Consider the following 25,620-nt stretch of genomic DNA (forward strand, 5'->3'; position numbering starts at 1 on the left):
CCACCCAGGCATAACCAAAACAACCATCATCACCACCACCACCACAACCACCACCACAACCGACCACAACCACCCACCCAACGACCACCAAACACCCAACCACCACCACCACAACTACCCAAGCACAACCACCACAACCATCACAACTACCACAACCACCGATCCACTATCACCACGACCACCACTCAACTAAAAGGGGAGCCTCGCTGTACCAACGACGTTTTTTTAGCTTTTGTCTTCCTCTCCCATTCACCCCCAGCCCCTCAGCACCCCCAGCCCCATTCATCCAACTGGCACCGACGTCTCTCACCTGAGCCGCGTCACTTCACGTGTTTGGCTCTGCAGGCTGGGCAGTTGCATCGGCGGTGGCGGGGGGTGCCGCTGACCCAGAAACGAGCTCCAATCTCTGCTATCCTCAGCAATGAACCGGCTGCCCGTCCCCCCCGCCACCACCGCCTCGACGTCGTCGTTGTCGACGACATCACCGCCATCACCACCATCATCACAATCGTCGTCGGGTGGCTGCCTCCGACTTCTCGCGATAGGTGGTGGAACGGGATACGGCGGTGGGCGCTGCGAAAGAGGACCACACTCCTGTCTGGCACTGTGCCTCCGCCTTCCTGTATTCCACACAGATTCAGGCGGTACTGGTCCACCTCCCGACATAGCAGCGCCAGCATCTCCTCTGCGGCGAGTGTCCGAATATTCCACGCGGCCGAACCGTGGTGGTCCCCCTGTTCTTGGAGGAACCCTGAGGAGGATGGGGAGGCTTTCCCTGTGGCTACGCCAAGTCGTCATCAGAGAGTCCTCTCACTCTTACCACGCTGGGCCATCCATAAATCGTGGTAGGTGTAGGGGTTACTAACACCCCTAGTCTCGTTGCAAGATAAGATCTGTCGTAAAGCAATAACAGACTATTAGCGAGCAGCAGCACCTATGCATGTGTGTATGTTGAAGTAACCTTGGGGTGTCTCTATGTGTCTCTGTCGGTGTCTCTGTGGGTGTCTCTGTGAGTCTCTCTGGGTCTCTGTGGGTCTCTGTGGGTGTCTCTGTGGGTCTCTGTGTGTGTCTCTGTGAGTCTCTGTGGGTCTCTGTGGGTGTCTCTGTGGGTTTCTGTGTCTGTCTCTGTGAGTCTCTGTGGGTGTCTCTGTGGGTCTCTGTGGGTGTCTCTGTGGGTCTCTGAGGGTATATATGTCGGTCTCTGTGTGTCTCTGTGGGTCTCTGTAGGTGTCTCTGTCGGTCTTTGTGGGTATATCTGTCGGTCTCTGTGTGTCTCTGTGTGTCTCTGTGGGTGTGTCTGTGGGTCTCTGTGCGTCTCTGTGGGTGTCTCTGTGGGTCTCTGTGGGTGTCTCTGGGTGTGTCTCTGTGGTTCTCTGTGGGTGTCTCTAGATGTGGCTCTGTGGGTCTCTCTGGGTCTCTGTGGGTGTCTCTGTGGGTCTCTGAGGGTATATATGTCGGTCTCTGTGTGTCTCTGTGGGTCTCTGTAGGTGTCTCTGTCGGTCTTTGTGGGTATATCTGTCGGTCTCTGTGTGTCTCTGTGAGTCTCTGTGGTTGTCTCTGTGTGTGTCTCTGTGGGTCTCTGTGGGTGTGTCTGTGGGTCTCTGTGCGTCTCTGTGGGTGTCTCTGTGGGTCTCTGTGGGTGTCTCTGGGTGTGTCTCTGTGGGTCTCTGTGGGTGTCTCTGTGGGTCTCTGTGTGTCTCTGTGGGTCTCTGTGGGTGTCTCTGTGGGTCTTTGTGGGTCTCGGTCAGTCTCTGTGGGTGTCTCTGTGGGTCTCTGTGGGTCTCTGTGGGTATTTCTGTGGGTCTCTGTGGGTGTCTTTTTCTTGGTCTCTGTGGGGGTCTCTGTGGATCTCTGTGGGTGTCCCTGTGGGTGTCCCTGATGGGTGTGTCTGTGGGTCTCTGTGGGTGTCTTTTTTGGTCTCGGTGGGGGTCTCTGTGGCGGTCTCTGTGGTTCTCTGTGGTTGTCCCTGTGGGTGTCCCTGTGGGTGTCTCTGTGGGTCTCTGCGGGTGTCCCTGTGGGTGTCCCTGTGGGTGTCCCTGTGGGTGTCTCTGTGTAATGCGAGCAAGGATTGAGGGGGGCGGAGTCTGGGTCACGTGAGGAGAGGGAGGAGTTAGGGTCACGTGGGGGAGAGGATTTAGAGAGAGAACCGGAAGGGGATCGGGAAGTTGAGATGGAGTGAAACGGGAGGAGGCCACGCTGGGCAGTACGGGGAGAGTGGCACGATCGCCACGTGTTGGGAGACGTTGGCACCGTCAGCCATCGGTGTCAGGGCGCAGAGGGCTAGCGAGCTGTGGAAGGCTAGCTGCAGAGCTGAGCAGCAGGGTGGCTGCAGAGCGGACGCGGAGGCCCTGGAAGTCCTACCAACACTTCTCGACGACGAGTCCGTCAGGTTCTTCCGCTCCATCAAGGCCGAAAAGAAGAGGACGCTACAGGGTGTCTTTGAGGAAATGGCGGATGCGTATGAGCCTCCGGACGATGCCCATCGTAGATTCGTACAGCGGCAACGGGCGCCCGAAGAATCGCCGGTGGCATTCCGAGGCGCCGTTCTGGAACTGGCGATGGCCGCATATCCCGAGACGGAGCCGGATTTGTTGGAACCCCTCGTGTTGGGCAAGATGCTGGAATTATCTAGAGACTTGGGGATCCCCATGCCAGTTTGCAGCCATGATAGGTTGACATTCCGTGCTGCAGCTAAGTACTTGGATGCTCAATTTAACCTCCGAAGCTGGAAACAGGTGTCAGCTTGGACGGGGGGCCCCATCGTCGAAGGCGGTGCTACGGGGTGGGATCCTAAGAAGGCGGTCTACGTTCCTGACGACAAGGGTCCGCAGGAGTTGATGGCCGCCTCCGCCCAGTGGCCTGCTCGTGGGGGAGCGGGGCTGGGGTCCGTGCCGCCGACGCGGGAGTGTCGGGACAGAGGGGGTGCCGCGCGCCGAAACGACGTGGAGTGTTTCTGCTGCGGCCGTAAGGGCCACTTCACCAGGGATTGTTGGGCTCGCATCCCGGGGCCGCCCCAGCAGGAGGCGTCGACCACGGACGTGACGTGAAAGGACCATCCAGGACAGGCAAGTCGGTGTGCATCAGACACCCGGCAAGGCCTATCACCTCATGCATCACCATCGCCGCGCGGTCCGTGTGTCGTTAACAACGGGGGGCCGCCGATTGACCCGTGTCGCTCGCTGACGCAGTGGCAGAGATTGGCATGGAGGGTGGTTGCGGCCACTACTGGGTCGTCCACTGTGCCGGGTTCTATTCAGGGTGTCGAGGTGCGTATTTTGGTGGACTCCGGTGCGTCCGCGACCATTATCTCGGACGTCATTTTCCATCTCTTGGGCATTCCGCCGGGGAGAGTGTGACCGGTTTATGACCCTTGCATAGCGGTGAACGGGGGAAGTATGGGCATTGTGGGTCAGGTGGACGCCAACATATCGATTGGGGGGGTGTCGGCTTCAGGGACCCTTTTGATCTCCAGGTCCCTCGCGGTGCCCTGTTTGTTGGGGACCGATTTTCTGGCAAAAATGCCCATTCAAATAAGGGTTAATCAAAATTGCATTGAATTACCGGGGGGTCGGAAAATTTCGTTCTTGCCGTCGCCCTGGGGCCAGTCTGCCCCTGTTTGCCAGGTGCAGGCGCTGTCCGAGGTATCTGTTGACATTCCACCTGGTTCGCAGATGCTTATCCCGTTGAGATATCGGAAACCAGTGCCTGGCGTTGAGGGAGCGGCGGGGGTTTTGTTATCGCCGTCCACGGCTATAACGGGCGGCTCGGCGCTAGTTGGGGCACAAACGATTGTCCGGCCAGGCCAGCCTCCGTTTTTACAAGTGCTGAATAGGAGTGCGGAGAATGTTAGCGTACCGGCCAGAACGGTTTTCGCTCATGCCACGACTGCGTTCACGGCCCATGATGACCGGGGCCGCCGGGACATGGTAGGGGGGGTTTCGGGCCCCACGGGGCAGGATGATCGATGGGTTGCCGAGTTGTGTGGGGTGAACTCATCCCTGACCGGGGAACAACGGTCCGCGCTTCGCGCGCTGTTGCTAAGTTATTCCGACGTGTTCAGCTCGGATGATTTTGACTTGGGACGCACCTCCTTGCTTTCTCACCACATTGATATGGGGGACGCCGCTCCAATTCGGTTGAACTTGCATCGGTTGAGCCCGACGGAGCGGGATCATGTTCGCGGCGTAGTGGAGGACATGCTGGCTGCTGACATAATATCCCCGTCTAATAGTCCATGGGGCGCGCCGGTAGTCCTTGTGAAGAAAAAGAATGGGAAACTGCGATTTTGGGTCGATTTTCGCAAATTAAACAAAGTGTCCGTGGCAGACGCGTACCCCCTGCCGCGTATGGATGATTCCTTCAATGCCTTGTCCGGGGCGAAGTTTTTTTCAACGCTTGATCTCTCCTCGGGATTCTGGCAGCTTCCCCTGGATGAGTCCTCGAGGGAAAAGACGACTTTCCGTACGCCGCAGGGCTTATTTCAGTTTAATTGTCTTCCGATGGGCTTGAATGCTGCCCCCGCCACTTTTCAGCGATTGATGGAGCTGGTGTCAATGGGTCTGCAGTGGGAGACATGTTTGATATATTTAGACGATGTCATCGTCTTTAGCCGCACATTTGACGAACATTTACAGAGATTGGAGACGTGTTTACTAGGATGTGCTCTGCCAATCTGAAATTTAAACCCAAAAAGTGTCACCTACTGCAACGATTTGTGCGTTATTTGGGACACATAGTCAGTGCGGACGGGGTGGCCACGGACCCAGAGAAGACGGCGTGTGTTCGCAACTGGCCAACCCCGGCCTCGGTTGGGGACGTACGTCGCTTCCTTGGGATCGCGTCATATTATCGCAGGTTCGTTCCGAACTTTGCTATGATCGCTAGGCCCTTGCACCTCCTTACGGGGAAGGGTCGGAGGTTCAGTTGGGGACCGCCGGAGGAAACGGCGTTTGAGGACCTACGCGATCGTTTGGCGACGGCGCCAACATTGGACTATCCGGATTTTGATCACCCTTTTATTCTGGGTACGGACGCTAGTGACACCGGGATCGGGGCCGTTCTGTCACAGTCCAAGGGCGGCGTGGAACGCGTGGTAGCCTACGGTAGCCGCGTGCTGTCCCCGGCAGAAACCCACTACTGCGTTACTCGCCGCGAACCATTGGCTATTGTCTATTTTCTCCGCCAATATCGGCCGTATTTATACAGCCGTTCGTTTATTGTGTGCACGGACCATGCGGCTCGGCAATATGCCCTGAGAGTTGACCAACCCCATCTGGCCAACTGGCACGATGGTTGGAAACCCTGCAGGAATTTTCCTTCGAAATTCAAGGGGTCGCGTCACGCGAAAGCGCTCTCCAGATTACCGCAGGGGTCCCCTTGCGCTTGCGCGTCGGGTACGAATAGGTGTACGCCGGTTCAGCTACCCCCTCGGCCTGTTGTGTCAGCTGTCGAGGTGCCTGAGGCTCCGGTGTGCCCAGGACCGGCCGATGGGGTTCTGAACCTGCCGCGCTCGGTATGGATTCGCGAGCAATTGCTTGATGACTCGTTGGGGGCTTTACGGAGTCGGGCTGCGAAGGGAGCGGGGGGACTGCTGTCCGGTGGGACGCTGGGGGCCGCTCTCCGGGATGGGTTGCTCATGTGGAGGGAGGGGTTGCACGACCGCTGGCGTCTGGTGGTACCGTCGTTGTTACGGTACAAATTGATTCGGACTCTGCACTGCGACACTTTATTACATCTCGGGGTGCAGAAAACTTTGTTAATGTTGCAGCGAGACTACTTCTGGCACGGCATGACGACGGATGTCGTCGGACACATTCGGGCGTGTCCCGAGTGTGCCCGGCAGAAGCCGCCTAAAAACCCATATGTGCCGCCGGTGCAGTCTATACAGGTGTCTCGGATTAACCAGTTGGTGGCGTTGGATATTTTGGGACCCTTCCCGCCATCCGCTAGGGGCAATACATTTTTGCTGGTCGGGGTGGAATACCTTTCCCGCTGGCCGATGGCTTGGCCCTTACCCGCGCAGTCGGCGGCGTCTATCACGGACGCCTTCCTGTTTGGATATGTACTGGACAAAGGGGCGCCGGAAAGGCTACTCACGGATCAGGGGCGAAATTTTTCTTCTAAATTGTTGGCGGAAATGTGCGCTGCTCTGGGAACCAAGAAGGTTCGTACGTTTCCCTACCACCCGCAGACGGATGGCATGGTGGAACGGCTTATTCGGATGCTGTCGGCCATGCTATGTCACACGGTTAACGAGAAACAAGCCGAGTGGGATTTGCATATACCTGGGGTACTCTCCGCGTATCGGATGACGCCTCATGCGTCCACAGGGTATTCTCCATTTTTTCTAATGTACGGCCGCGAGAATGTGCCGCCGGTGGACGTACAGCTGGGTACGGGGTGAAGGGTCCTGTTAAGCCTCTCCCCGAGTACATTCAAGACACTGTTCGACGCGTCACCGAGGCACGGGAGGGGGCCCGATTGGCTACTGCCAAGACCCAGGCGCGAAACGAACGTTGCGCCCGGCGCTCGAATGGTAAATGCCCCTGGCGAGTGGGGGACATGACATGGCTGCACTGCCCGCAGGTGCGGGCGGGGACCTCCCCTAAGCTTCACAAACCATGGCAAGGGCCGGTTAAGCTTATTGAGGTCCCTAACCCGCAGTCCGCACGTGTTCGGTTCGGATCGCGGCGCTGGTACGTCCATACGTCTCGGTTGAAGCCCTACGTGGCCCCGCTGATGGATGCGTCATCTCCTGATGTTGCCTTGCTGGTGTCTGTTGCACCCGTCGCACCTCTGCCTTTGCCTGTTGACCCTGCAAGCGCGCCTGTCGTGCCTTCTACAGACGAACCGGCCGTGACACAGGCAGATGCAGCGAATCCTGCTCTGGGTGGGCCTACCATGGCGATGGGGACACTTGACCCCGCTGCCCCTCCAACCCCACCACAGACACGGTTGCGGGAGACCCCGGACTCGGGTCTCTCTGGGGAACGGGACCTTGGCGTTGACAGGCCTCTAACAGCGGCGGGCGGTTCTAATCCTGTCGCTCTTTAAACCCTGTCGCGTTCTCGGTCTGTGGGGGGGCCGCCGCCCGTTCGGGACGGGTCGGCGACCCGCACGCATTCCAAATCCTTTTCCTTTCGTTGATTGTTGTTCTTGTTGTTCTTGTTATCGTCTTGTTATAATCTCCGTTGCCCAGTGATGCCCGATGGTTAAAAAGTTGCTCGCATTATTTTATTCTGTTGCAGCCGGGGACGGCTGGGTTTTTCATCAGGGGGGGGGTCGTGTAATGCGAGCAAGGATTGAGGGGGGCGGAGTCTGGGTCACGTGAGGAGAGGGAGGCGTTAGGGTCACGTGGGGGAGAGGATTTAGAGAGAGAACCGGAAGGGGATCGGGAAGTTGAGACGGAGTGAAACGGGAGGAGGCCACGCTGGGCAGTATGGGGAGAGTGGCGCGATCGCCACGTGTTGGGAGATGTTGGCATCGTCAGCCATCAGTGTCAGGGCGCAGAGGGCTAGCGAGCTGTGGAAGGCTAGCTGCAGAGAGGAGCAGCAGGGTGGCTGCAGAGCGGAGCAGCAGTGTGGCTGCAGGGCGGAGCAGCAGTGAGGCTGCAGAACGGAGCAGCAGGGTGGCTGTGGAGTGATCGTCGGAGGAGACGCGGGCCTGAGCGAGGACGCCGTGTGAGCGAGATTATACGAACCCAAATAAAGGACAACGGAGATCGACACTGAGAAAGAGTCCTTTATTACATCTGTAAGTGTCTCTGTGGGTGTCTTTTTGGATCTCGGTGGGTGTCTCTGTTGTTCTCTGTGGGTGTCTCTGTGGGTTTCTGTGAGTCTTTCAACACCATCAACATCATCAACCACATCACTGTCCAACATCAACACAACCACCCAGCCACCATCACCACAACCATCACAATCACCCCCACCATCACCACAACCATCCAGCCACCACCACCACCTTCAGCACCACAACTGACTACAACTACCCAACCACTGCCATTACTGACCACAACCACCTACCCAACCAACACCACCACCACCATCCACCCAACCACCACCACAACCACCCAACTAAAAGTGGAGCCTCGCTGCACCAACGACGTTACTTCATTTCATCTTTCGTCTTCATCTCACGTTCACCCCCAGCCCCCCCCCCAACCCGCCCCCTCAGCCCCCCCAGCACCCCCCCAGCCCCCATTCACCCACCTGGCACCGACGTCTCTCACCTGAGCCGTGTCACTTCGCGTGTTTGGCTCTGCAGGCTGAGCAGTTGCATCGGCGGCGGCGGGAGGTGCCACTGACTCAGCAACGAGCTCCAATCTCTGCTGACCTCAGCCCTAAACCGGCTGGCCGTCCCCCCCGCCACCTCCGCCTCGACGTCGTCGTTGTCGACGACATCACCGCCATCACCGCCGTCATCACCATCGTCGTCGTCAGGTGGCTGCCTACGACGTCTCGCGATAGGTGGTGGAACGGGATTCGGCGGTGGGCACTGCGAAGAGGACCACATTCCTCTCTGGCACTGTGCCTCCGCCCTCCTATATTCCACACAGATTCAGGCGGTACTGGTCCACCTCCCGACATAGCAGCGGCAGCCTCTCCTCTGCGGCGAGTGTCCGAATATTCCACGCGGCCGAACCGTGGTGGTCCCCCTGTTCTTGGGGGAACCCCGAGGAAAAGGTGGAGGATTTCCCTGTGGCTACGCCAAGTCGTGGTTAGGCCAGAGAGCATCAGAGAGTCCTCTCGCTCTTACCACACTGGGCCATCCATAAATCGTGGTAGGTGTAGGGGTTTATAACACCCCTAGTCTCGTTGCAAGATAAGATCCGTCTTATAGCATTAACAGACTATTAGAGAGCAGCAGCACCTATGCATGTGTGTATGTTGAAGTAACCTTCGGGTGTCTCTGTGGGTTTCTGTGTGTGTCTCTGTCGGTGTCTCTGTGGTTGTCTCTGTGAGTCTCTGTGAGTCTCTGTGGGTGTCTCTGTGGGTCTCTGTGTCTGTATCTGTGAGTCTCTGTTGGTGTCTCTGTGGGTCTCTGGGTGTCTCTGTGGGTGTCTGTGTGTGCCTCTGTGCGTCTCTGTGGGTCTCTGTGGGTCTCTGTGGGTCTCTGTGGGTCTCTGTGGGTCTCTGTGGGTGTCTCTAGATGTGACTCTTTGGGTCTCTGTGGGTCTCTGTAGGTGTCTCTGTAGGTGTCTCTGTGCGTCTCTGTGGGTTTGTCTGTCGGTTTCTGTGTGTCTCTGTGTGTCTCTGTGGGTCTCTGTGGGTGTCTGTGGGTGTCTCTGTGGGTCTCTGTGTCTGTCTCTGTGAGTCTCTGTGGGTGTCTCTGTGGGTCTCTGGGTGTCTCTGTGGGTGTCTCTGTGTGTGTCTCTGTGCGTCTCTGTGGGTCTCTGTGGGTGTCTCTAGATGTGGCCCTGTGGGTCTCTGTGGGTCTCTGGAGGTGTCTCTGTAGGTGTCTCTGTGCGTCTCTGTGGGTGTGTCTGTCGGTTTCTGTGTGTCTCTGTGGGTCTCTGTGGGTCTCTGTGGGTGTCTCTGTGGGTCTCTGTGTTGTCTCGGTGAGTCTCTGTGGGTGTCTTTGTGTGTGTCTCTGTGGGTCTCTGTGGGTGTCTCTGTGTGTGTCTCTGTGGGTCTCTGTGGGTGTGTCTGTGGGTCTCTGTGCGTCTCTGTGGGTGTCTCTGTGGGTCTCTGTTAGTCTCTGTGGGTATCTGTGGGTGTGTCTGTGTGTGTTTCTGTGTCTCTGTGGGTGTCTCTGTGGCTCTATGTGAGTCTCTGTGGGTGTCTCTGTGTGTCTCTGTGCGTCTCTGTGGGTGTCTCTGTGGGTCTATGTTAGTCTCTGTGGGTATCTGTGGGTGTCTCTGGGTGTGTCTCTGTGTGTCTCTGTGTGTGTCTCTGTGGATCTCTGTGGGTGTCCCTGTGGGTGTCTCTGTGGGTCTCTGTCGGTCTCTGTGGGTGTCTTTTTTGGTCTCTGTGGGTGTCTCTGTTGCTCTCTGTGGGTGTCTCTGTGGGTTTCTGTGAGTCTTTCAACATCATCAACATCATCAACCGAATCACTGTCCAACATCAACACAACTACCCAGCCACCATCACCACAACCATCCAGTCACCACCACCACCTTTACCACCACAACTGACTACAACTACCCAACCACCGCCATTACTGACCACAACCACCTACCCAACCACCACCACCACCCACCCAAACACCACCACAACGACCCAACTAAAAGTGGAGCCTCGCTGCACCAACGACGTTTCTTCATTTCATCTTTCGTCTTCATCTCCCGTTCACCACCAGCCCCGCTCCCCCGCCCCTTCCGCCCCCGCCGACACCGCCCCAGCCCCGATTCATCCACCGACGTCTCTCACCTGAGCCGCGTGACTTCGCGCGTTTGGCTCTGCAGGCTGGGCAGTTGCATCGGAGGCGGCGGGAGGTGCCGCTGACCCAGCAACGAGCTCGAATCTCTGCTGACCTCAGCCCTGAACCGGCTGCCCGTTCTAACCGCCACCTCCGCCTCGACGTCATCGCCGCCACTGCTACCGCCATCACCACCATCACCGTCTTCATCACTGTCGTCGTCAGGCGGCTGCCTCCGACTTTTCGCAATGGGCGGCGGAACGGGATCCGGCGGTGTGCGCAGCCAAGAGGACCACACTTCTATCCCGCTCTGCGCCCAGCTGTATTTCGCACAGATCCAGGCGGTGTGGTCCACATCCCGACAGAGCAGCGGCAGCATCTACTCTATGGCAAAAGTCCGAATATTCCACGCGCCCGAACCGCCGTGGTCCCCCTGTTCCTGGAGGAACCCCGAGGAGGAGGGGGAGGCTTTCCCTGTGGCTACGCCAAATCGTGGATGTCTCTGTCGGTGTCTCTGTGGGTCTCGGTGGGTGTCTCTGTGGGTCTCGGCGAGTCTCTTTGGGTGTCTCTGTGGGTGCCTCTGTGGGTCTGTGTGGGTGTCTCTTTGGGTGTCTCTGTGGGTCTCTGTGGGTGTCTCTGTGGGTCTCGGTGAGTGTCTCTGTGGGTCTCGGTGAGTCTCTTTGGGTGTCTCTGTGGGTGTCTCTATGGGTCTGTGTGGGTGTCTCTGTGGGTGTCTCTGTGGGTCTCTGTGGGTCTCTGTGGGTTTCTGTGGGTGTCTCTGTGGGTCTCTGTGGGTGTCTCTGTGGGTCTCTGTGGGTGTCTCTGTGAGTTTCTGTGGGTGTCTCTGTGGGTCTCTGTGTGTCTCTGTGAGTCTCTGTGGGTGTCTCTGTGTGTGTCTCTGTGGCTCTCTGTGGGTGTCTCTGTGGGTGTCTCTGTGAGTCTCTGTGGGTGTCTCTGTGGGTCTCTGTGGGTCTGTGTGGGTGTCTCTGTGTGTGTCTCTTTGATTCTCTGTGGGTCTCTGTGGGTGTCTGTGGGTGTCTCTGTGGGTCTCTGTGGGTCTCTGTGAGTCTCTGTGTGTGTTTCTGTACGTCTCTGTGTATCTCTGTGGGTGTCCCTGTTGGTGTCCCTGTGGGTGTCAGTGTGTGTCTCTGTGTGTCTCTGTGGGTCTGTGTGGGTGTTTCTGTGGGTGTCTCTGTGGGTCTCTGTGGGTGTCCCTGTGGGTGTCTCTGTGAGTCTCTGTGCGTGTCTCTGTGGGTCGCTGTGGGTGTCTTTGTGGGTCTCTGTGGGTCTCTGTGGGTCTCTGTGGGTCTCTGTGGGTCTCTGTGGGTCTCTGTGAGTCTCTGTGGGTGTCTCTGTGAGTCTCTGTGGGTGTCTCTGTGAGTCTCTGTGGGTCTCTGTGGGTCTCTGTGGATTTCTGTTGGTGTCTCTGTGGGTATCTGTGGGTCTCTGTATGTGTCTCTGTGTGTGTCTCTGTGGGTCTCTGTGGGTCTCTGTAGGTCTCTGTGGGTCTCTGTGGGTCTCTGTGGGTCTCTGTGGGTCTCTGTGGGTCTCTGTATGTGTTTCTCTGCGTCTCTGTGTATCTCTGTGGGTGTCTCTGTGGGTGTCTCTGTGGGTGTCATTGTGTGTCTCTGTGGGTCTCTGTGGGTGTCTCTTTGTGTCTCTGTGTGTGTCTCTGGGGATATCTCTAGGGGGTCTCTGTGGGTCTTTAAACACGATCAACATGATCAATCGCATCACTGTCACCCATCACCATCAACCACATCAACATCACCCATCACAATCAACCACATCAAAGCAACCACCTACCCACCACCGCAACCATCACAACCATCACCACCACCACTTCCACCACCACGACAACCACTACCACCACCTTCACCACCACCATCACCACCACCTTCACCACAACTACCTAACTAAAATTAAAACTTTGCTGTACCAACGACGTTTCTTCATTTCAGCTTTTGTCTTCCTCTCCCGTTCACCCCCAGCCCCTCATCACCCCCAGCCCCATTCACCCACCTGGCACCGACGTCTCTCACCTGAGCCGCGACGCTTCGCCCGATTGGCTCTGCATGCTGGACAGTTGCTTCGGCGGCGGCGGGGGGAGCCGCTGCCTCGGCACCGAGCTCCAATCTCCGATGACCTCAGCCCTGAACCGGCTGCCCGTTCTACCCGCCACCTCCGCCTCGACGTCGTCGCCACCGCTGCCGCCGCCATCACCACGATCACCGTCGTCGTCAGGCGGCTGCCTCCGACTTCTTGCAATGGGCGGCGGAACGGGATCCGGCGGTCGGCGCAGCCAAGAGGACCGCACTTCTATCCCGCTCTGCGCCCAGCTGTATTCCACACAGATCCAGGCGGTGCGGTCCACATCCCGACAGAGCAGCGGCAGCATCTCCTCTGTGGCAAAAGTCCGAATATTCCACGCGCCCGAATCGCCGTGGTCCCCCTGTTCCTGGGGGAACCCCGAGGAGGAGGGGGGAGGCTTTCCCTGTGGCTACGCCAAATCGTGGATGTCTCTGTCGGTGTCTCTGTGGGTCTCGGTGGGTGTCTCTGTGGGTCTCGGTGAGTCTCTTTGGGTTTCTCTGTGTGAGTCACTGTGGGTGTCTCTGTGGGTGAATCTGTAGGTGTCTGTGTGGGTGTCTCTGTGGGTCTCTGTGGGTGTCTTTGTGGGTCTCTGTGGGTGTCTCTGTGGGCCTCTGTGGGTGTCTCTGTGGGTCTGTGTGGGTGTCTCTGTGGGTGTCTCTGTGGGTCTCTTTGGGTGTTTTTGTGGGTCTCTGTGGGTGTCTCTGTGGGTCTCTGTGGGTCTCTGTGGGTGTCTCTGTGTGTGTCTCTGTGGGTGTCTGTGGGTGTCTGTGGGTCTCTGTGGGTGTCTCTGTGGGTGTCTCTGTAGGTGTCTCTGTGGGTGTCTCTTTGGGGGTCTTTTTGGGCCTCTGTGGGGGTCTCTGTGGGTCTCTGTGGGTTTCGGTGAGTCTCTGTGGGTCTCTATGGGTCTCTGTGGGTGTCTCTGTGGGTGTCTCTGTGGGTGTTTTTTTGGTATTTGTGGGGGTCTCTGTGGTTGTCTCTGTGGGTCTCTGTGGGTGTCTCTGTGGGTCTCTGTGAGTCTCTGTCGGTGTCTCTGTGTGTGTCACTGTGTGTCTCTGTGGGTGTCTCTGTGGGTGTCTCTGTGAGTCTCTGTGGGTGTCTCTGTGAGTGTCTGTGGGTCTCGGTGGGTGTCACTGTGGGTCTCTGTGGGTCTCTGTATGTGTCTCTGTGTGTGTTTCTGTACGTCTCTGTGTATCTCTGTGGGTGTCCCTGTGGGTGTCCCTGTGGATGTCAGTGTGTCTCTGTGTGTCTCTGTGGGTCTGTGTGGGTGTCTCTGTGGGTGTCTCTGTGGGTCTCTGTGGGTGTCCCTGTGGGTGTCTCTGTGAGTCTCTGTGGGTCTTTGTGGGTCTCTGTGGGTCTATGTGGGTCTCTGTGGGTCTCTGTGGGTCTCTGTGAGTCTCTGTGGGTCTCTGTGTGTGTTTCTGTGCGTCTCTGTGTATCTCTGTGGGTGTCTCTGTGGGTGTCTCTGTGGGTCTCTGTGGGTGTCTTTGTGGGTCTCTGTGGGTGTCTCTGTGGGCCTCTGTGGGTGTCTCTGTGGGTCTGTGTGGGTGTCTCTGTGGGTGTCTCTGTGGGTCTCTTTGGGTGTTTTTGTGGGTCTCTGTGCATGTCTCTGTTGGTCTCTGTGGGTGTCTCTGTGTGTTTCTCTGTGGGTCTCTGTGGGTGTCTGTGGGTCTCTGTGGGTGTCTCTGTCGGTGTCTCTGTAGGTGTCTCTGTGATTCTCTGTGGGTGTCTCTGTGGGTCTCTGTGGGTTTCATTGTGGGTCTCTGTGGGTGTCTCTGTGGGTCTCTGTGGGTCTCTGTGGGTCTCTGTGAGTCTCTGTGGGTGTCTCTGTGAGTCTCTGTGGGTGTCTCTGTGAGTCTCTGTGGGTCTTTGTGTGTCTCTGTGGGTCTGTGTGGGTGTCTCTGTGGGTGTCTCTGTGGGTCTCTGTGGGTGTCCCTGTGGGTGTCTCTGTGGGTGTGTCTGTGAGTCTCTGTGCGTGTCTCTGTGGGTCTCTGTGGGTGTCTCTGTGGGTCTCTGTGGGTCTCTGTGGGTCTCTGTGGGTCTCTGTGGGTCTCTGTGGGTCTCTGTGGGTCTCTGTGTGTCTCTGTGAGTCTCTGTGGGTGTCTCTGTGAGTCTCTGTGGGTGTCTCTGTGAGTCTCTGTGGGTCTCTGTGGGTCTCTGTGGGTCTCTGTGGGTGTCTCTGTGGGTATCTGTGGGTCTCTGTATGTGTCTCTGTGTGTGTCTCTGTGGGTCTCTGTGGGTCTCTGTAGGTCTCTGTGGGTCTCTGTGGGTCTCTGTGGGTCTCTGTGGGTCTCTGTGTGTGTTTCTGTGCGTCTCTGTGTATCTTTGTGGGTGTCTCTGTGGGTGACTCTGTAGGTGTCTCTGTGGGTGTCTCTGTGGGTGTTTTTTTTGGTCTTTGTGGGGGTCTCTGTGGTTGTCTCTGTGGGTCTCTGTGGGTGTCTCTGTGGGTCTCTGTGAGTCTCTGTCGGTGTCTGTGTGTGTGTCACTGTGTGTCTCTGTGGGTGTCTCTGTGGGTGTCTCTGTGAGTCTCTGTGGGTGTCTCTGTGAGTGTCTGTGGGTCTCTGTGGGTCTCGGTGGGTGTCACTGTGGGTCTCTGTGGGTCTCTGTATGTGTCTCTGTGTGTGTTTCTGTACGTCTCTGTGTATCTCTGTGGGTGTCCCTGTGGGTGTCCCTGTGGGTGTCAGTGTGTGTCTCTGTGTGTCTCTGTGGGTCTGTGTGGGTGTCTCTGTGGGTGTCTCTGTGGGTCTCTGTGGGTGTCCCTGTGGGTGTCTCTGTGGGTGTCTCTGTGAGTCTCTGTGGGTGTCTCTGTGGGTCTCTGTGGGTGTCTTTGTGGGTCTCTGTGGGTCTTTGTGGGTCTATGTGGGTCTATGTGGGTCTCTGTGGGTCTCTGTGGGTCTCTGTGAGTCTCTGTGGGTCTCTGTGTGTGTTTCTATGCGTCCCTGTGTATCTCTGTGGGTGTCTCTGTGGGTGACTCTGTAGGTGTCTCTGTGGGTGTCTCTGTGGGTCTCTGTGGGTGTCTTTGTGGGTCTCTGTGGGTGTCTCTGTGGGCCTCTGTGGGTGTCTCTGTGGGTCTGTGTGGGTGTCTCTGTGGGTGTCTCTGTGGGTCTCTTTGGGTGTTTTTGTGGGTCTCTGTGCATGTCTCTGTTGGTCTCTGTGGGTGTCTCTGTGTGTGTCTCTGTGGGTCTCTGTGGGTGTCTGTGGGTCTCTGTGGGTGTCTCTGTGGGTGTCTCTGTAGGTGTCTCTGTGGGTGTCTCTGTGATTCTCTGTGGGTGTCTCTGTGGGTCTCTGTGGGTGTCATTGTGGGTCTCTGTGGGTGTCTCTGTGGGTCTCTGTGGGTCTCTGTGGGTCTCTGTGAGTCTCTGTGGGTGTCTCTGTGAGTCTCTGTGGGTGTCTCTGTGAGTCTCTGTGGGTCTTTGTGTGTCTCTGTGGGTCTGTGTGGGTGTCTCTGTGGGTGTCTCTGTGGGTCTCTGTGGGTGTCCCTGTGGGTGTCTCTGTGGGTGTCTCTGTGAGTCTCTGTGCGTGTCTCTCTGGGTCTCTGTGGGTGTCTCTGTGGGTCTCTGTGGGTCTCTGTGGGTCTCTGTGGGTCTCTGTGGGTCTCTGTGTGTCTCTGTGAGTCTCTGTGGGTGTCTCTGTGAGTCTCTGTGGGTGTCTCTGTGAGTCTCTGTGGGTCTCTGTGGGTCTCTGTGGGTCTCTGTGGGTCTGTGTGGGTGTCTCTGTGGGTGTCTCTGTGGGTCTCTGTGGGTGTCCCTGTGGGTGTCTCTGTGGGTGTCTCTGTGAGTCTCTGTGCGTGTCTCTCTGGGTCTCTGTGGGTGTCTCTGTGGGTCTCTGTGGGTCTCTGTGGGTCTCTGTGGGTGTCTCTGTGGGTCTCTGTGGGTCTCTGTGTGTCTCTGTGAGTCTCTGTGGGTGTCTCTGTGAGTCTCTGTGGGTGTCTCTGTGAGTCTCTGTGGGTCTCTGTGGGTCTCTGTGGGTCTCTGTGGGTGTCTCTGTGGGTATCTGTGGGTCTCTGTATGTGTCTTTGTGTGTGTGTCTGTGGGTCTCTGTGGGTCTCTGTAGGTCTCTGTGGGTCTCTGTGGGTCTCTGTGGGTCTCTGTGTGTGTTTCTGTGCGTCTCTGTGTATCTCTGTGGGTGTCTCTGTGGGTGACTCTGTAGGTGTCTCTGTGGGTGTCTCTGTGGGTCTCTGTGGGTGTCTTCGTGGGTCTCTGTAGGTGTCTCTGTGGGCCTCTGTGGGTGTCTCTGTGGGTCTGTGTGGGTGTCTCTGTGGGAGTCTCTTTGGGTCTCTTTGGGTGTTTTTGTGGGTCTCTGTGCGTGTCTCTGTGGGTCTCTGTGGGTGTCTCTGTGTGTGTCTCTGTGGGTCTCTATGGGTGTCTGTGGGTCTCTGTGGGTGTCTCTGTGGGTGTCTCTGTAGGTGTCTCTGTGGCTGTCTCTGTGATTCTTTGTGGGTGTCTCTGTGGGTCTCTGTGGGTGTCTTTGTGGGTCTCTGTGGGTGTCTCTGTGGGTCTCTGTGGGTCTCTGTGGGTCTCTGTGAGTCTCTGTGGGTGTCTCTGTGAGTCTCTGTGGGTGGCTCTGTGAGTCTCTGTGGGTCTTTGTGTGTCTCTGTGGGTCTGTGTGGGTGTCTCTGTGGGTGTCTCTGTGGGTCTCTGTGGGTGTCCCTGTGTGTGTCTCTGTGGGTGTCTCTGTGAGTCTCTGTGCGTGTCTCTGTGGGTCTCTGTGGGTGCCTTTGTGGGTCTCTGTGGGTCTCTGTGGGTCTCTGTGGGTCTCTGTGGGTCTCTGTGGGTCTCTGTGTGTCTCTGTGAGTCTCTGTGGGTGTCTCTGTGAGTCTAAGTGGGTGTCTCTGTGAGTCTCTGTGGGTCTCTGTGGGTCTCTGTGGGTCTCTGTGGGTGTCTCTGTGGGTATCTGTGGGTCTCTGTGTGTGTTTCTGTGCGTCTCTGTGTATCTCTGTGGGTGTCTCTGTGGGTGTCATTGTGTGTCTCTGTGGGTCTCTGTGGGTGTCTCTGTGTGTCTCTGTGTGTGTCTCTGGGGATATCTCTAGTGGGTCTCTGTGGGTCTTTAAACACGATCAACATGATCAACCGCATCACTGTCACTCATCACCATCAACCACATCAACATCACCCATCACAATAAACCACATCAAATCAACCACCTACCCACCACCACAACCATCACAACCATCACCACCACCACTTCCACCACCACGACAACCACTACCACCACTTTCACCACCTCCATCACCACCACCTCCACCATAACCACCGAACTAAAATTAGAACTTTGCTGTACCAACGACGTTTCTTCATTTCAGCTTTTGTCTTCCTCTCCCGTTCACCCCCAGCCCCTCATCGCCCACAGCCCCATTCACCCACCTGGCACCGACGTCTCTCACCTGAGCCGCGACGCTTCGCCCGATTGGCTCTGCATGCTGGACAGTTGCTTCGGCGGCGGCGGGGTGAGCCGCTGCCTCGGCACCGAGCTCCAATCTCCGATGACCTCAGCCCTGAACCGGCTGCCCGTTCTACCCGCCACCTCCGCCTCGACGTCGTCGCCATCGCTGCCGCCGCCATCACCACCATCACCGTCGTCGTCAGGCGGCTGCCTCCGACTTCTTGCAATGGGCGGCGGAACGGGATCCGGCGGTCGGCGCAGCCAAGAGGGCCGCACTTCTATCCCGCTCTGCGCCCAGCTGTATTCCACACAGATCCAGGCGGTGCGGTCCACATCCCGACAGAGCAGCGGCAGCATCTCCTCTGTGGCAAAAGTCCGAATATTCCACGCGCCCGAATCGCCGTGGTCCCCCTGTTCCTGGGGGAACCCCGAGGAGGAGGAGGGAGGCTTTCCCTGTGGCTACGCCAAATCGTGGATGTCTCTGTCGGTGTCTCTGTGGGTCTCGGTGGGTGTCTCTGTGGGTCTCGGTGAGTCTCTTTGGGTTTCTCTGTGTGAGTCTCTGTGGGTGTCTCTGTGGGTGACTCTGTAGGTGTCTGTGTGGGTGTCTCTGTGGGTCTCTGTGGGTGTCTTTGTGGGTCTCTGTGGGTGTCTCTGTGGGCCTCTGTGGGTGTCTCTGTGGGTCTGTGTGGGTGTCTCTGTGGGTGTCTCTGTGGGTCTCTTTGGGTGTTTTTGTGGGTCTCTGTGGGTGTCTCTGTGGGTCTCTGTGGGTCTCTGTGGGTGTCTCTGTGTGTGTCTCTGTGGGTGTCTGTGGGTCTCTGTGGGTGTCTCTGTGGATGTCTCTGTGGGTGTCTCTGTGGGGGTCTTTTTGGGCCTCTGTGGGGGTCTCTGTGGGTCTCTGTGGGTTTCGGTGAGTCTCTGTGGGTCTCTGTGGGTGTCTCTGTGGTTGTCTCTGTGGGTCTCTGTGGGTGTCTCTGTGGGTCTCTGTGAGTCTCTGTCGGTGTCTCTGTGTGTGTCACTGTGTTTCTCTGTGGGTGTCTCTGTGGGTGTCTCTGTGAGTCTCTGTGGGTGTCTCTGTGAGTCTCTGTGGGTCTCTGTGGGTCTCGGTGGGTGTCACTGTGGGTCTCTGTGGGTCTCTGTATGTGTCTCTGTGTGTGTTTCTGTACGTCTCTGTGTATCTCTGTGGGTGTCCCTGTGGGTGTCCCTGTGGGTGTCAGTGTGTGTCTCTGTGTGTCTCTGTGGGTCTCTGTGGGTGTCCCTGTAGGTGTCTCTGTGGGTGTCTCTGTGAGTCTCTGTGGGTGTCTTTGTGGGTCTCTGTGGGTATCTGTAGGTGTCTCTGTGGGTCTCTGTGGGTGTCTCTGTGAGTCTCTGTGGGTCTTTGTGGGTCTCTGTGGGTGTATGTGGGTCTCTGTGGGTCTCTGTGGGTCTCTGTGGGTGTATGTGGGTCTCTGTGTGTCTCTGTGTGTGTTTCTGTGCGTCTCTGTGTATCTCTGTGGGTGTCTCTGTGGGTGACTCTGTAGGTGTCTCTGTGGGTGTCTCTGTGGGTCTCTGTGGGTGTCTTTGTTGGTCTCTGTGGGTGTCTCTGTGGGCCTCTGTGGGTGTCTCTGTGGGTCTGTGTGGGTGTCTCTGTGGATGTCTCTGTGGGTCTCTTTGGGTGTTTTTGTGGGTCTCTGTGCGTGTCTCTGTGGGTCTCTGTGGGTCTCTGTGGGTGTCTCTGTGTGTGTCTCTGTGGGTCTCTGTGGGTGTCTGTGGGTCTCTGTGGGTGTCTCTGTGGGTGTCTTTGTAGGTGTCTCTGTGGGTGTCTCTGTGGTTCTCTGTGGGTGTCTCTGTGGGTCTCTGTGGGTGTCTTTGTGGGTCTCTGTGGGTATCTGTGGGTGTCTCTGTGGGTCTCTGTGGGTGTCTCTGTGAGTCTCTGTGGGTCTTTGTGGGTCTCTGTGGGTGTATGTGGGTCTCTGTGGGTCTCTGTGGGTCTCTGTGAGTCTATGTGGGTCTCTGTGTGTCTCTGTGTGTGTTTCTGTGCGTCTCTGTGTATCTCTGTGGGTGTCTCTGTGGGTGACTCTGTGGGTGTCTCTGTGGGTGTCTCTGTGGGTCTCTGTGGGTGTCTTTGTTGGTCTCTGTGGGTGTCTCTGTGGGCCTCTGTGGGTGTCTCTGTGGGTCTGTGTGGGTGTCTCTGTGGATGTCTCTGTGGGTCTCTTTGGGTGTATTTGTGGGTCTCTGTGCGTGTCTCTGTGGGTCTCTGTGGGTCTCTGTGGGTGTCTCTGTGTGTGTCTCTGTGGGTCTCTGTGGGTGTCTGTGGGTCTCTCTGTGGGTGTCTCTGTAGGTGTCTCTGTGGGTGTCTCTGTGGTTCTCTGTGGGTGTCTCTGTGGGTCTCTGTGGGTGTCTTTGTGGGTCTCTGTGGGTATCTGTGGGTGTCTCTGTGGGTCTCTGTGGGTCTCTGTGGGTCTCTGTGAGTCTCTGTGGGTGTCTCTGTGAGTCTCTGTGGGTGTCTCTGTGAGTCTCTGTGGGTCTTTGTGTGTCTCTGTGGGTCTGTGTGGGTGTCTCTGTGGGTGTCTCTGTGGGTCTCTGTGGGTGTCCCTGTGGGTGTCTCTGTGGGTGTCTCTGTGAGTCTCTGTGCGTGTCTCTGTGGGTCTCTGTGGGTATCTGTGGGTCTCTGTATGTGTCTCTGTGTGTGTCTCTGTGGGTCTCTGTGGGTCTCTGTAGGTCTCTGTAGGTCTCTGTAGGTCTCTGTGGGTCTCTGTGGGTCTCTGTGGGTCTCTGTGTGTGTTTCTGTGCGTCTCTGTGTATCTCTGTGGGTGTCTCTGTGGGTGTCTCTGTGGGTGTCATTGTGTGTCTCTGTGGGTCTCTGTGGGTGTCTCTGTGTGTCTCTGTGTGTGTCTCTGGGGATATCTCTAGGGGGTCTCTGTGTGTCTTTAAACACGATCAACATGATCAACCGCATCACTGTCACCCATCACCATCAACCACATCAACATCACCCATCACAATCAACCACATCAAAGCAACCACCTACCCACCACCGCAACCATCACAACCATCACCACCACCACTTCCACCACCACGACAACCACTACCACCACCTTCACCACCACCATCACCACCACCTCCACCACAACCACCCAACTAAAATTAGAACTTTGCTGTACCAACGACGTTTCTTCATTTCAGCTTTTGTCTTCCTCTCCCGTTCACCCCCAGCCCCTCATCACCCCCAGCCCCATTCACCCACCTGGCACCGACGTCTCTCACCTGAGCCGCGACGCTTCGCCCGATTGGCTCTGCATGCTGGACAGTTGCTTCGGCGGCGGCGGGGGGAGCCGCTGCCTCGGCACCGAGCTCCAATCTCCGATGACCTCAGCCCTGAACCGGCTGCCCGTTCTACCCGCCACCTCCGCCTCGACGTCGTCGCCACCGCTGCTGCCGCCATCACCACCATCACCGTCGTCGTCAGGCGGCTGCCTCCGACTTCTTGCAATGGGCGGCGGAACGGGATCCGGCGGTCGGCGCAGCCAAGAGGACCGCACTTCTATCCCGCTCTGCGCACAGCTGTATTCCACACAGATCCAGGAGGTGTGGTCCACATCCCGACAGAGCAGCGGCAGCATCTCCTTTTTGGCAAAAGTCCAAATATTCCACGCTCCCGAATCGCCGTGGTCCCCCTGTTCCTGGGGGAACCCCGAGGAGGAGGGGGGAGGCTTTCCCTGTGGCTACGCCAAATCGTGGATGTCTCTGTCGGTGTCTCTGTGGGTCTCGGTGGGTGTCTCTGTGGGTCTCTGTGGGTGTCTCTGTGGGTCTCTGTGGGTCTCTGTGGGTGTCTCTGTGTGTGTCTCTGTGGGTGTCTGTGGGTGTCTGTGGGTCTCTGTGGGTGTCTCTGTGGGTGTCTCTGTGGGTGTCTCTGTGGGGGTCTTTTTGGGCCTCTGTGGGGGTCTCTGTGGGTCTCTGTGGGTGTCCCTGTGGGTGTCTCTGTGGGTGTCTCTTTGAGTCTCTGTGGATGTCTCTGTGGGTCTCTGTGGGTGTCTTTGTGGGTCTCTGTGGGTATCTGTGGGTGTTTCTGTGGGTCTCTGTGGGTGTCTCTGTGAGTCTCTGTGGGTCTTTGTGGGTCTCTGTGGGTCTATGTGGGTCTCTGTGGGTCTCTGTGGGTCTCTGTGAGCCTCTGTGGGTCTCTGTGTGTGTTTCTGTGCGTCTCTGTGTATCTCTGTGGGTGTCTCTGTGGGTGACTCTGTAGGTGTCTCTGTGGGTGTCTCTGTGGGTCTCTGTGGGTGTCTTTGTGGGTCTCTGTGGGCCTCTGTGGGTGTCTCTGTGGGTCTGTGTGGGTGTCTCTGTGGGTGTCTCTGTGGGTCTCTTTGGGTGTTTTTGTGGGTCTCTGTGCGTGTCTCTGTGGGTCTCTGTGGGTCTCTGTGGGTGTCTCTGTGTGTGTCTCTGTGGGTCTCTGTGGGTGTCTGTGGGTCTCTGTGGGTGTCTCTGTGGGTGTCTCTGTAGGTGTCTCTGTGGGTGTCTCTGTGATTCTCTGTGGGTGTCTCTGTGGGTCTCTGTGTGTGTCTTTGTGGGTCTCTGTGGGTATCTGTGGGTGTCTCTGTGGGTCTCTGTGGGTATCTGTGGGTCTCTGTGAGTCTCTGTGGGTGTCTTTGTGAGTCTCTGTGGGTGTCTCTGTGAGTCTCTGTGGGTCTTTGTGGGTCTCTGTGGGTCTCTGTGGGTGTCTCTGTGCTCTGTGGGTTTCTGTGGGTCTCTGTATGTGTCTCTGTGTGTGTCTCTGTGGGTCTCTGTGGGTCTCTGTGGGTCTCTGTGAGTCTCTGTGGGTCTTTGTGTGTGTTTCTGTGCGTCTCTGTGTATCTCTGTGGGTGTCTCTGTGGGTGACTCTGTAGGTGTCTCTGTGGGTGTCTTTGTGGGCCTCTGTGGGTGTCTCTGTGGGTCTGTGTGGGTGTCTCTGTGGGTCTGTGTGGGTGTCTCTGTGGGTCTGTGTGGGTGTCTCTGTGGGTGTCTCTGTGGGTCTCTGTGGGTGTCTCTGTGGGCCTCTGTGGGTGTCTCTGTGGGTCTGTGTGGGTGTCTCTGTGGGTGTCTCTGTGGGTCTCTTTGGGTGTTTTTGTGAGTCTCTGTGGGTGTCTCTGTGGGTCTCTGTGGGTCTCTGTGGGTCTCTGTGGGTGTCTCTGTGTGTGTCTCTGTGGGTCTCTGGGTGTCTGTGGGTCTCTGTGGGTGTCTCTGTGGGTGTCTCTGTGGGTCTGTGTGGGTGTCTCTGTGGGTGTCTCTGTGGGTCTCTTTGGGTGTTTTTGTGGGTCTCTGTGGGTGTCTCTGTGGGTCTCTGTGGGTCTCTGTGGGTCTCTGTGGGTCTCTGTGGGTGTCTCAGTGGGTGTCTCTGTGGGTGTCTTTTTTGGCCTTTGTGGGGGTCTCTGTGGTTGTCTCTGTGGGTCTCTGTGTGTGTCTCTGTGTGTCTCTGTGGGTGTCTCTGTGGGTGTTTCTGTGGGTCTCTGTGGGACTCTGTGGGTCTCTGTGGGTGGCTGTGGGTGTCTCTGTGGGTCTCTTTGGGTGTTTTTGTGGGTCTCTGTGGGTGTCTCTGTGGGTCTCTGTGGGTCTCTGTGGGTGTCTCTGTGTGTGTCTCTGTGGGTGTCTGTGGGTGTCTGTGGGTCTCTGTGGGTGTCTCTGTGGGTGTCTCTGTGGGTGTCTCTGTGGGGGTCTTTTTGGGCCTCTGTGGGGGTCTCTGTGGGTCTCTGTGGGTGTCCCTGTGGGTGTCTCTGTGGGTGTCTCTTTGAGTCTCTGTGGATGTCTCTGTGGGTCTCTGTGGGTGTCTTTGTGGGTCTCTGTGGGTATCTGTGGGTGTTTCTGTGGGTCTCTGTGGGTGTCTCTGTGAGTCTCTGTGGGTCTTTGTGGGTCTCTGTGGGTCTATGTGGGTCTCTGTGGGTCTCTGTGGGTCTCTGTGAGTCTCTGCGGGTCTCTGTGTATGTTTCTGTGCGTCTCTGTGTATCTCTGTGGGTGTCTCTGTGGGTGACTCTGTAGGTGTCTCTGTGGGTGTCTCTGTGGGTCTCTGTGGGTGTCTTTGTGGGTCTCTGTGGGTGTCTCTGTGGGCCTCTGTGGGTGTCTCTGTGGGTCTGTGTGGGTGTCTCTGTGGGTGTCTCTGTGGGTCTCTTTGGGTGTTTTTGTGGGTCTCTGTGCGTGTCTCTGTGGGTCTCTGTGGGTCTCTGTGGGTGTCTCTGTGTGTGTCTCTGTGGGTCTCTGTGGGTGTCTGTGGGTCTCTGTGGGTGTCTCTGTGGGTGTCTCTGTAGGTGTCTCTGTGGGTGTCTCTGTGATTCTCTGTGGGTGTCTCTGTGGGTCTCTGTGTGTGTCTTTGTGGGTCTCTGTGGGTATCTGTGGGTGTCTCTGTGGGTCTCTGTGGGTATCTGTGGGTCTCTGTGAGTCTCTGTGGGTGTCTTTGTGAGTCTCTGTGGGTGTCTCTGTGAGTCTCTGTGGGTCTTTGTGGGTCTCTGTGGGTCTCTGTGGGTGTCTCTGTGCTCTGTGGGTTTCTGTGGGTCTCTGTATGTGTCTCTGTGTGTGTCTCTGTGGGTCTCTGTGGGTCTCTGTGGGTCTCTGTGAGTCTCTGTGGGTCTTTGTGTGTGTTTCTGTGCGTCTCTGTGTATCTCTGTGGGTGTCTCTGTGGGTGACTCTGTAGGTGTCTCTGTGGGTGTCTTTGTGGGCCTCTGTGGGTGTCTCTGTGGGTCTGTGTGGGTGTCTCTGTGGGTCTGTGTGGGTGTCTCTGTGGGTGTCTCTGTGGGTCTCTGTGGGTGTCTCTGTGGGCCTCTGTGGGTGTCTCTGTGGGTCTGTGTGGGTGTCTCTGTGGGTGTCTCTGTGGGTCTCTTTGGGTGTTTTTGTGAGTCTCTGTGGGTGTCTCTGTGGGTCTCTGTGGGTCTCTGTGGGTCTCTGTGGGTGTCTCTGTGTGTGTCTCTGTGGGTCTCTGGGTGTCTGTGGGTCTCTGTGGGTGTCTCTGTGGGTGTCTCTGTGGGTCTGTGTGGGTGTCTCTGTGGGTGTCTCTGTGGGTCTCTTTGGGTGTTTTTGTGGGTCTCTGTGGGTGTCTCTGTGGGTCTCTGTGGGTCTCTGTTGGTCTCTGTGGGTCTCTGTGGGTCTCTGTGGGTGTCTCAGTGGGTGTCTCTGTGGGTGTCTTTTTTGGTCTTTGTGGGGGTCTCTGTGGTTGTCTCTGTGGGTCTCTGTGGGTCTCTGTGGGTGGCTGTGGGTGTCTCTGTGGGTCTCTTTGGGTGTTTTTGTGGGTCTCTGTGGGTGTCTCTGTGGGTCTCTGTGGGTCTCTGTGGGTGTCTCTGTGGGTGTCTCTGTGGGGGTCTGTGGGTCTCTGTGGGTGTCTCTGTGGGTGTCTCTGTGGGTGTCTCTGTGGGTCTCTGTGGGTCTCTGTGGGTGTCTCTGTGTGTGTCTCTGTGGGTGTCTGTGGGTCTCTGTGGGTGTCTCTGTGGGTGTCTCTGTGGGTGTCTCTGTGGGGGTCTTTTTGGGCCTCTGTGGGTGTCTCTGTGGATGTTTCTGTGGGTGTTTTTTTGGTTTTTGTGGGAGTCTCTGTGGTTGTCTCGGTGGGTCTCTGTGGGTGTCTCTGTGGGTCTCTGTGAGTCTCTGTCGGTGTCTCTGTGTGTGTCACTGTGTGTCTCTGTGGGTGTCTCTGTGGGTGTCTCTGTGAGTCTCTGTGGGTGTCTCTGTGAGTCTCTGTGGGTCTCTGTGGGTCTCGGTGGGTGTCACTGTGGGTCTCTGTGGGTCTCTGTATGTGTCTCTGTGTGTGTTTCTGTACGTCTCTGTGTTTCTCTGTGGGTGTCCCTGTGGGTGTCCCTGTGGGTG

At 57.0% G+C, this 25,620-nt stretch overlaps 1 protein-coding gene across 1 annotated transcript in view; it reads right to left on the bottom strand.

Annotated features, from left to right (window-relative positions):
* The window catches only part of LOC144738074 (uncharacterized), a 52,782-nt gene extending 31,354 nt beyond the window's left edge, over window positions 1-21,428 (bottom strand). Inside the window, exons 1-3 of the mRNA XM_078620984.1 lie at window positions 21,073-21,428; window positions 17,831-18,127; window positions 12,402-12,698 (exon numbers count right to left, since the gene is read on the bottom strand). Of these exons, the coding sequence (XP_078477110.1) occupies window positions 12,402-12,698; window positions 17,831-18,127; window positions 21,073-21,428 (950 nt within the window). The remainder of the gene's footprint in view (window positions 1-12,401; window positions 12,699-17,830; window positions 18,128-21,072) is intronic.
* Window positions 21,429-25,620: the final 4,192 nt, after the last annotated feature.

The sequence above is a fragment of the Lampetra planeri genome, chromosome 77 (assembly GCF_965212315.1).
Source record: "Lampetra planeri chromosome 77, kcLamPlan1.2.h2, whole genome shotgun sequence".
NCBI classification, from domain to species: Eukaryota; Metazoa; Chordata; class Hyperoartia; order Petromyzontiformes; family Petromyzontidae; genus Lampetra; species Lampetra planeri.